A 10,996-nucleotide genomic window follows, 5' to 3' on the forward strand; every position below is an offset into this window, starting at 1 on the left:
GCAGTAACTCCGGATCAAGTAGTGTTAATACGGGGATAAGAGGGTTGCCCCAGGGTGTGATGGCAAATTGTGCTTTTTCACATTATAATGAAGATGCTAAGCCCAGAAAAGAGGAGGTCACCTCTGGGAAGGGCAAGGACTAAAGTGAAGTCTGTGATTCCCAGCATCACAACTTCAAAGGGGATCATTTGGAGGCCATGCGGAAACTGCACCACAGTGGATTATAAAAGCAATTGCTGCCTCCTATAAATATAAGGGAGCTATGAGCAGGAAGGCCTACCCACAGAGCCCAGTCTCCAGAAGCAGAGGTGCCTGAGAAGGGCCTGCATTGTATCAGGGACACGGAGGCTCAAGATTTTGGCATGTTTTCTATTCTAAGGAAGAAAAATGACAGGCCACACAACATAGACTTTTATCCCTGCAAAAAGATGTTCTACTCAAACTCTATTTTGGTACAAACATTCGCGAGAAAAATATTACCATAACTAAGAACCCAGTATCTGGGGCAAGACATACAAAATATATCACCCATGATAGTTTGGTTGTAATTCCTTTGGGTGAAATAAGTAGTTTCTTTTCCAATTTCATAATTAAAAAAGCTTATCAGAAGTTTTTTTTTTTCCTGAAAGCTTTTTCAGATTCACTTAAGCCAACCAGGGACTGTCAACTTTTCAGAGGACATCAGTTATTGTGTAAACACCTGGGGCACTTGTTCAAAGGACGCACGTCACTCTAGCCTGCAGGTGTGCCAAACCCAGGGTTTGCTCAGATCTTCACACATAGAACTGCCGAGAGGGACAGCAGAGGGGAGCGACCAGTGTCCACAGGTACAGCAGCACACACATCCAGCAGGAGGCCATCTTGACCCAGAAGATGGACCAGCTCTCATTGAAGAAGGTTTCAATGTTCGCACTTTCGTAACTGAGGAAACAAAAGACCCAGATGTGGTCAGAGCAGGAAAAGAGTAGTGGGTGGGGAGAAGGTCTCACCCACTAAGTGTCTCCCTGCTTCTGATTCTATCCTTTTTTTTAAAAACAGATTTAATGAGAGATAATTCACACGCCATATAATCCACCCACTTAAAGCGTACAATTCAATAGCTTTAAGTATGTTCACAGACTTGTAAAACCATCACAACAATCAATTTTAGAACACTTTCATCAATCCAAAAAGAAATCCTGCACCCCCTTTAGCCATAACCCTCCACTACCCCCTGAAAACCACTAATTTGTATCTTTATGAATTTGCATATTCAGGATGTTTAATAAAAATGGAATCGTACATTATATGGTCCTTTGTGATTGGCTTCTTTCACTTAGCATAATGTTTTTAAGGTTCCTACAGGAGCTCTGGTAGCATAGTGCCTAAGGCATTTGACTGTTAACCAGAAGGCTGGCGGTTCAAACCCACCAGCCACTCCTCGGAAGGAAGGTTGGGCAATCTACTTCCGTAGTGATACCGCCTCGGAAACCCAAGGAGGGGTCGCTATGGGTTGGGGCCGACTCGATGGCACATAACAACAACAACAACAACATGTTGCAGCGGGAGCCCTGGTAGCATAGTGCCTAAGGCACTTGACTGCTAACCAGAAGGCTGGCGGTTCAAATCCACCGACCACTCCTCGGGAGGAAGATGGGGTAATCTACGTCTGTAGTGATACTGCTTCAGAAACCCAAGGAGGGGTCGCTATGAGTTGGGGCCGACTCGATGGCACATAACAACAACAACAACATATGTTGCAGCAGGTAACAGTCCTTCATTCCGTTTTATTGCCAAATAATATTCCATTGTATGGCTAAGCCACACTTTGTTATCCATTCATCATTTGACAGACATTTGGGTTGTTTTCACTTTTTGGTTGTCAAGAATGATGCTATTGTGTACATGTAACATTGAAGGTAAAACAAGCTCTTAGATTAAAATAATAATAATAATAATAATAATAAAAGAATGATGCTGTTGTGAACATTCATGTACAAAGTTTGTGTGCATATGGTTTTCATTTCTCTGGAGTACACACCTAGGAGTGGAGTTGCTGGACTGTATTATAACTCATATTTAATCATCTGAAGAACTGCCAGGTGGTTTTCCAAAGTGGCTACACTATTTCACATTTCCACCAGCAGTATGTGGGGAGTCTGATTTCTCCACATGCTCACCAACACTTGTTATTGCCTATTTGATTACAGATCTCTCCAACCTGCCTTAAACTTCCCAAGCCCATTTCTTCCAGGAATTCCCTAGGCAAGTCAGCATCACTGGGAAGCATGGAAAGCACACAAGCCTCCCTCCCTCTCTCCTCTTTCAGGAGGATGCTCAGGAAAAATCTTCTCAGCAAGTCTTCCCATTTGAAACTGCCACCCCATCACCTCAAGCTCCATTAGGCACTCCTAATTTCCCTTCCCATTTTATTTTTCTTCTTAATACTCAAGAGCCCTGGTGGTGTAGTGGTTAAAAGGGCTTGGCTGCTAACCAAAAGACTACAGGTTTGAATAAACCAGCTGCTCCATGGGAGAAAGATGTGGCAGTTACCATCTGACTCACTGTATTTGGTTTTGATCACAATCTGTCTCTCCCATTAGAATGTAATCACTGCCACCTAGCATATAATAACCATTCAAATATTTGTTGAATCAATGAATAAACAAAAACTGCGGATTTGTACAAAATGAGTGAATCTCTATGTAACAAGTTGCTGTTGAGTAATTCCAACTCATGGTGACCCCATGTGTGTCAGGGTAAGACTGTGCACCACAGGCTTTTCAAAGGCTGATTGTTCAGAAGTGAATGGCCAGGCTTTTCTTTAGAGGTGCCTCTGGGTGGACCCAAATCTCCAGCTTTTCAGTTACTAGTCAAGTACTTAACCATTTGCATCAATCAGGGACTCCTGAATCTCTATATGTTGTTGTTGTTATGTGCAATCGAGTTGGACCCAACTCATAGTGATCCCTCCATGGGCTGCCGAGGTAGTATCACTATGGAAGTAGATTGCCCAACCTTGCTTCCAGGAGTGGCTGGTGGATTTGAACCACCAGTCTTCTGGTTAGCAGTCAAGTGTCTTAGGCATTATGCTACCAGAGCTCTTGAATCTCTGTACAGTGACAGAGAAAGTCAAATCCTTCATGTATTGTCAAGTTTAAAATATAACAACACCGCAAGGGAGAAAACATGTGTAGTCATATTTATGTCTTTTAAAATATAATTGGGAGCTCTGGTAGCATAGTGGCTAAGGCACTTGACTGCTAACCAGAAGGCTGGTGGTTCAAACCCACCAGCCACTCCTCAGAAGGAAGATGGGGCAATCTACTTCCGTAGTGATACTGCCTCGGAAACCCAAGGAGGGGTCGCTATGAGTCAGGTCTGACTCGACGGCACATAACGACAACAACAACATGTTTATAAATGCATACAAAAGAAGGGAAGGACATGCACTAACTATACTGCTAGCAGTGGTTATCTCTGAGTGGGCAGAAGTCAAAGGGGAATGTTACTTTTCATATCTCCACTTTTTTTTTTTTAAATAACACACGCCATACTTTTGTAATACAGAATATAAATAATATTTCCTCTTTTGTAAAGCAAATGACTACTTAGGAATTCTTAGAAATGTGCCATCACCAAGTGTTTCCTCCACTGCTACTACTGTACGCTTTAAAATTGCCCTTAAAGGAGTTTGCCTTCTATTTTGTTAGAGTTACAGTATGTCTCACCAATTTCCAGAGTTTAAAAACCATGCTGATGAACTGTTAGTAACTCTAAACTGTTTCTAGAAAGGTTTTGAGTACAGCTCAACTAACTCACTGCTGTTGATTCAGTCCAACTCATAGTGACCCCTCCTCAAGTTTCCCAAGCAGTATCTCTACTGAAGTAGACTGCCTACTTTGTTGTTAGGTATCATTGAGTTGAAACCGAATCATAATAGCGACCCTGTGTAAAACAACAAAACACTGCCCAATCCTATGCCATCTTCAATGGCTCTTGAATCTTCAATGGCTATGTTTGAGCCCAATGTTGCACCCATGATGTCAATCCATCTCATTGAGGATCTTCCTCTTTTTTGCTGGCTTTCTACTTTACCAAGCTTGATGTTCTTTTCCAGGGACTGCTCCTCCTGATCACACGTCCAAAGTACATGAGATGGAGTCTCACCATCATCACTTCTAAGGAGCATTCTGGCTATACATCTTCCAAGACAGATTTGTTCATTCTTCTGGCAGTCTATGGTATATTCAGTCTTCTTCAGCAATACCATAATTCAAATTCATCAATTCTTCTTCAGTTTTCCTTATTGTTTAGCATTCACATGTATATTAGGTGATTAAAAATACCATGACTTGGGTAAAACTCCCCTTAGTCCTTAAAGTGACATCTGTGCTTTTTTTTTCAGAAAAAAAAAAAAGACACTTTAAAGAGATCTTTTGCAGCAGATCTGCCCAAATGTCATCTGATTTCTTAACTGCTGCTTCCATTAGTGCTGACTGTGGACCTAAGAAAATGAAATCCTTGACAACTTCAATCTTTTTTCCATTTATCATAATGTTGGCTATAGGTCCAGTTGTGAGGATTTTTGTTTTATGTTGAGGTATAATCCACACTGAAGACTGTAGTCTTTGATCTGCATCAGTAAGTGCTTCAAGACCCCTTCACTTTCAGCAAGCAAAGTTGTGTCATCTGCGTATAGCAGATTGTTAATGAGTCTTCCACCGAACCTGATGCTATGTTCTTCTTCACATAGTTCAGCTTCTGGGATTATTTGCTCATTATACACATTGAAAAGGTATGTGGTGTTGTTGTTATGTGCTGTCGAGTCGGCCCCGACTCATAGCGACCCCTCCTTGGGTTTCCGAGGCAGTATCACTACGGAAGTAGGACTGCCCAACCTTCCTTCTGAGGAGTGGCAGTGAAAAGATACAACACTTATACACACCATTTCCAATTTTAAACCATGCAACGGTATCCCCTTTAATTCTGTTCGAATGACTGCTTCTTGATCTACATACAGGTTTCTCATGAGCACAATTAAGTGTTCTGGAATTACCATTCTTATCAATGTTATTCATAATTTATTATGATCTAAACATTTGAATGCTTTTGCATAGTTAATAAAAAAATACAGATAAATATCTTTCTGGTCTTCTCTGCTTTTAACCAAGATCCATCGGACATCAGTAATCTACTAACTGGAGATCTACTTCTGAAAAAAACTAACTAGTGAAAACCTTAAGGATAGCAGGGGAACACTATCTGGTATAGTGTGGAAGAGTTTCGTTTACTCTGGGAGATTTCATTTGTGTCTCAGTACCTTAAAGAACAGTAATTAACTGGATATGTTTTCTCATTTATTTTGTTTAGACTTTTCTAAAATGTCTAAGGAAACAAGCCACGTACTTGAACCAGTTGGTCACAGTCATCATCACATAAAGGGTTGCCAAAAAGAACACGAAGTGGAAATAGGGGTAGCTATAGACAGTGCCTTTCTTCTCGTCATAAATGATCCATGGTCCTTCTTTCACATTCTGCTGCTCTTCAGCATCTGTGGGTCACATAGGGAAGCACAGGCTCAATGTGAACACATACATACACTTGTTACTTCTGCAAAATCACACTCATTAATTTCAATCCCAGGAGATGCTGAGTAGAAAAGATGTCAAAAATCATTCGTATCCTCAACAACTTTTATCTTTGCTATGAACACAAGACCTCTACCCACCCCAGTACCTTCCTAAATATGACAAGTTACCTAACACCATATTTATTTTAACAGATCAGAGCAAAGAGAGCCTTTAAAAACATATAAAATTTATTAAAAAAAAAAAAAAAAAACCACCAAACCCACTGCCCTAGAGTCAATTCCAACTCATAATGACTCCCATTGGGTTACCAAGGCAATAAATCTTTATGGAAGTAAATTGTCCCATCTTCCTTTTACTGAATGGTCTGAACCACTAACCTTCTGGTTAGCAGTCAAATGCCTTAGGCACTGCAGCACCAGAGTGCCTATAAAACTTATTAGAAACTTAAAAGAAACGGAGAGTAGCCTGAAAAGTTCCCAATCCCCTGGGATTCTCCAATTCAAGGAGAAAAGTAAGCAGAAGGAAGGAATCAGTCAAACTGAACAGAATTGAGAACCCAGAAGTAAATATTCCCCTAGGGCAGCTGATCTTTGACAAAGGGCTGAACCCCATTAAATGAGGAAGAGATAGACTCTGTAACAAATGGTGCTGCTAAAACTGGATAATCATTCACACAAAAATGAATCAGGATCCTTATCTCATACCATAGAAAAAATTAACTCAAGATGGATCAAACACATAAATGTAAAACATAAAACATTAAACATAATCAGAGAAAAAATAGGGGCAAATTTAGGAGCTTAATACACGGCAAAAATATACCACCAAATATAACTAAAAACAACAAACAGCAGAAGACGAACTAGATGACTGTGACCTCATAAGAATTAAACATTTATGTGCATCAAAAGATTTAAAAAAAAAAAAGAGAGAGAGAGAGAGAGAATGTACAGACTGGGGAAAAAATTTGGCAACAATACATCAGACAAGTGACTAATCTCTAAAATTTATAGAAAACTTCAATACTTTAGCAAAAAAGAGACAAGTAATCCAATTAAAATATGGATGGAAGATATGAATAGATACTTCAAAGAAGTTAGTCAGCTGGTTAACAAACACATGAAATGGTCACAATAATTAGCCATTAGGGAGATGCACATCAAAATAACAATAAGATATCATCTCACCCCAGCATCAATAGCATAGTTAAAAATACTATGTATATATGTACAGAAAACAACAAATGCTGACAAAAGTGTGGCAAGACTGGAACCCTGCTGGTGGGACTATAAAATGGGACAACCACTATGAAAAGCAGTATGGCGTTTTCCTAAGAAGTTGGAAATAGAAATACCATATGATCCGGCAATCCTACTACTAGATATATATCCCAGAGAAATAAAGCCATGACATGAATAGATACATGCACACCCATGCTCATTGCAGCATTATTCACAATAGCAACAAGATGGAAACCACTTAAGTCCCTATCAATTTATGAGTGGATTAACAAACAATGGTACATACACACAAGAGACACCATGCAACATTAAAGAATAACAATGAATCTGCAAAACACCTCATGACATGGATGAACCCAGAAAAAACTATATAGAGTGAAATTAGTCAATCACGAAAGGGCAATTATTGTATAGCACCACTACTGTAAAAAGTCAAGAAAAGGTTTACTCACAGAGAGAATCATTCTTTGAAGATTACCAGGGGTGAGAGGGGAAGGGAAGATTAAACACCAACTAGATATGCATTAACCTGGGTGATGGGAAGGCAATATACAGTAAAGGAGAAAATGAGCATAAAATGATCAAGATAGTGTAAGTCACAATGAGGAGCAGAAGAGTTAAAGGCAAAAAAAGGTGAATACCATTACATACACAATCCTGCAATAACAGTAATAACAATAATCTATGAGTAGATACATGCACAGCCATTCAATCCAAATGAGGTGGGAAGGCGAATGGGACTATACCCATGAATATATACAGGTTTGAGAGAAAATATTTCTACCTAGGCATAGTGCCTAAGGCACTTGACTGCTAACCAGAAGGCTGATGGTTTAAACCCACCAGCCACTCCTCAGAAGGAAGGTTGGGCATTCTACTTTCATAATGATACTGCCTCAGAAACCCAAGGAGGGGTCGCTATGAGTCCGGTCTGACTTGACAGCACATAAAAACAACAATAACAATGTATTTATATATGCTGCAAATGTATCCAGGAACATAGAAAGAGCATACAGGGGGCAAAGTTATGAAAACTTTTGGGTCATAACCAAACACCTTGAGGGAATGAGTTGCTGGGCATGGAGGATCAAGATCATAGTCTTGGGGAACACTAAGGTCAACTGGCATAATATAACCCACAAAAACAATGTTCCACATCCTACTGCGGTGAGTAGGCACTGGGGTCTTAAAAGCTTGTGAGCAGAGGAGTTCCCGTAAGATGGTGGAATAGGCAGAAGGAATGCACAGACCCTCTTCAACAAAGAAAAGGGGAACCAATTAACACAGATACGGATGATAATCCTGGACCCCTAAGCCTTGAAGGGAAAGATATAGAAATGGATTAAACTCCAACTAGCAGAAGAATTTGCATGAAAATAGCAATAAAAGAGACATACGGAGCTGCAGTCTGGCAGCAATCCTGATGGCACAGACAGCTTGGATATTGCTGAGTGGTGGTAGGGCCGAAAAATTAACCTAAAATACAGCCCTGCTACTAGGGACTGTACAGAGGACTGCTCTGGTGGCTGGTGAATAAAAGGGGAAGCAGCGAAGAGGACAGTGGGCAGAGCTGTGGCCTTCTGCCGGTCTGGAGGATGCAGCCATTTTGAACGTTTACAAGCGGCTTGACCATTTTGGATATTTAAAGCGACAATGTTCTCCCAGATTCCAGGGACTTAAAAACAGGCTCCACTTGCTAGGAATTGCAGAGCCATCCTGGACATACGGACTACTGAAAAGGTGCGACATTCCCTGTTACTCTTATATCTCACATCCTCTTGGTGAACGGAGGTGTAGCAATCCCTCACACCCACCCACTTTCTAGGACTGCAAGAATTCCATCCCAGTCTGTGCTCTAACAGAGCCTGGGCACCCTACCCTGCCCTGTCCAGATTTATTTATTTATTTTTTTTAAAGTTTGCTTGTTTCTGTTTTAAAACTACTACTATTATTACTATTTTTGTCCTTTTTATTGTCATTCTTTATACTTTCCTTCACAGGCTCTAGTTTTCAGCTTTTTTTTCTCTTTCTTGTTCCTGGTTCCAATTTTTTTTTTTCTTTCATGTGGGTAACCCCATTTCATGTTTTGCTTTTAGCATTTTTTCCACTTTTTTCTTCATTATTCTCCTTCTCTACTTTTTATCTCTTATTGCCCTCTCCCCAGATACTGTGGTGTTTTTTCTTTTGTTTTATTCTTGTTTTTTTTCCCTTTTATCTTTTTCGGTTACTGTTCCTGTGGGATTACACAGTGTGTTTTATGTCCATTTGCTTTTACTTTTTTTTTTTTGATGGTTATTCAATTGTTATTTTTATCTGAGTGAGAAAAAGTAATAGTCCCCATAAGACACAACTATACCCACAGCTCCTGCAGCTTCACTTACTGAGTGAGAGTCACCACCTCCTTCTCCACCAACAGACCTACAATCAACAACCATCAAGAAGAGCCTGACTCACCCTTAGCTGCTCTTCACAAACAGTTGACGGAGCTCTAAATACAACAACATCAAAATGTCTCCAAGACAACAGATCATCACAGTCCACACAAAGAAGCAAGATAAAGCAGGAAAAACAAGGGACCAAGATACAGACCCAGGACACATCCCTGAGGAAGAAACAGCACTGGAACTGCCTGACAAGGAATTCCAAAGAATTATATTTAGATATCTCCAAAGGATTAAGAGACAGATCAAGGAAAACAAAGACAAATCCCTGGAAGAATTTTGGAAGAAAATACAAGAACAAATGACAAAATAAATCAAAAATTATAAATGATTCTAAATCTACAGATAGAAATCCAGAAGATTAATGCTAAATTTTCAGAAATAGATAACACATTAAAAGGGAAAAGGAGTAGAACTGATGCAATGGAAGACAGAATTAATGAGACTGAAGACAAATACCAGAATACTTCTATGGAAAGGGATCAATCAGAAAAAAGATGAAAACAAAATGAAGAAAGCCTAAGGATCATGTGGGATACCATCAAACAGAATAACATATGTGTCACTGAAATTTCAGAACAGGAAAAGAAAAATAAAACCACTGAGAAAATTGTTCAAGATTTGTTGAAAGAGAACTTCTCTGATATGATGAAAGATGAGAATATATCCATTCAGGAAGTCCAACGAACCCCAACCAGGATAGATCCTAAAAGAAAATCACCGCACACCCATGTTCATCGCAGCACTATTTACAACAGCCAAAAGATGGAAACAACTTAGGTGTCCATCAGCTGAGGAATGGATAACCAAACTATGGTACATGCACACAATGGAATACTATGCAATACTAAAGAATAATGTAGAATCTGCAAAACACTGCATAACATGGATGAACTTTGAGGACATTATGCTGAGTGAAGTAAGTCAATCACAAAAGGATAAATATTGTATTAGTCCGTTATTGTAAAAGTTAAGGAAAGGTTTATCTATAGAAGGAAATTTTCTTTGTTGGTTACCGGGGAGGAGGGGAGGGGAGGGAACGCTGTTACACAGATAGAGATAAGTACTGATTTGGGTGAAGAGAAGGGCAATGTACCAAATGCGAGTGACCAATATGGCAGCATCGAGGATGAGAAACACATAGAGAGGTACATGGGAGGTACAGACAACAAATATGAACTCTTTTGCACACACAGTACTGCGCTGTCAGTGAAGGCAAACATGGGTATATGGGTGGACAGATGGGTGGACAGGCTGAAAGATTAGGTATGTCTATGAAATGGGGAGTGTATCCAAGAACATGTGTAGGGTTGGCAGACAATGGGCAAGGTTGTGGTCACTGCTTGGTCACAGCCAGCTACCCAGAGGGACTGAGTAGTTGAACCTGCAGGCTTGGGACCATAGTCACAGAGGACATCAAGCTCAATTGGAATAACATACTATACAAAACATTGTTCCACCTCCTACTTTAGCGAGTAGTGACTGGGTTCTTAAAAGCCACCAAGCTGCCATCTAGATGCAATGATGGGTGTCTCCTCGTCCAGAGCAAAGAAGAATGAAGAAAACCAAAATTCACGGAAACAATCAGTCCTAGCGACTGGTACACCATCCAATCTGCAGTAGGCTGACTATCTGCATATAGGTATGACTATGAGACCAGAAGAACTAGATGGTGCCCGGCTACCACTGTCATCCACTTGGACGGGGATCTATGTAACAGACCCCTGATGGAGAGGGAGAA

The 10,996-nt window shown here is 40.2% G+C and overlaps 1 protein-coding gene across 1 annotated transcript in view; it reads right to left on the minus strand.

Annotated features, from left to right (window-relative positions):
- Nucleotides 1–773: 773 nt before the first annotated feature.
- SERINC5 (serine incorporator 5) overlaps nt 774–10,996 on the minus strand; it is a 119,040-nt gene continuing 108,817 nt past the window's right edge. Inside the window, exons 11-12 of the mRNA XM_007943463.2 lie at nt 5,389–5,533; nt 774–921 (exon numbers count right to left, since the gene is read on the minus strand). Of these exons, the coding sequence (XP_007941654.2) occupies nt 774–921; nt 5,389–5,533 (293 nt within the window). The remainder of the gene's footprint in view (nt 922–5,388; nt 5,534–10,996) is intronic.

The sequence above is a fragment of the Orycteropus afer genome, unplaced genomic scaffold, assembly GCF_000298275.1.
Source record: "Orycteropus afer afer isolate SDZICR_OR568_19922 unplaced genomic scaffold, OryAfe1.0 scaffold00107, whole genome shotgun sequence".
Classification (NCBI taxonomy): domain Eukaryota; kingdom Metazoa; phylum Chordata; class Mammalia; order Tubulidentata; family Orycteropodidae; genus Orycteropus; species Orycteropus afer.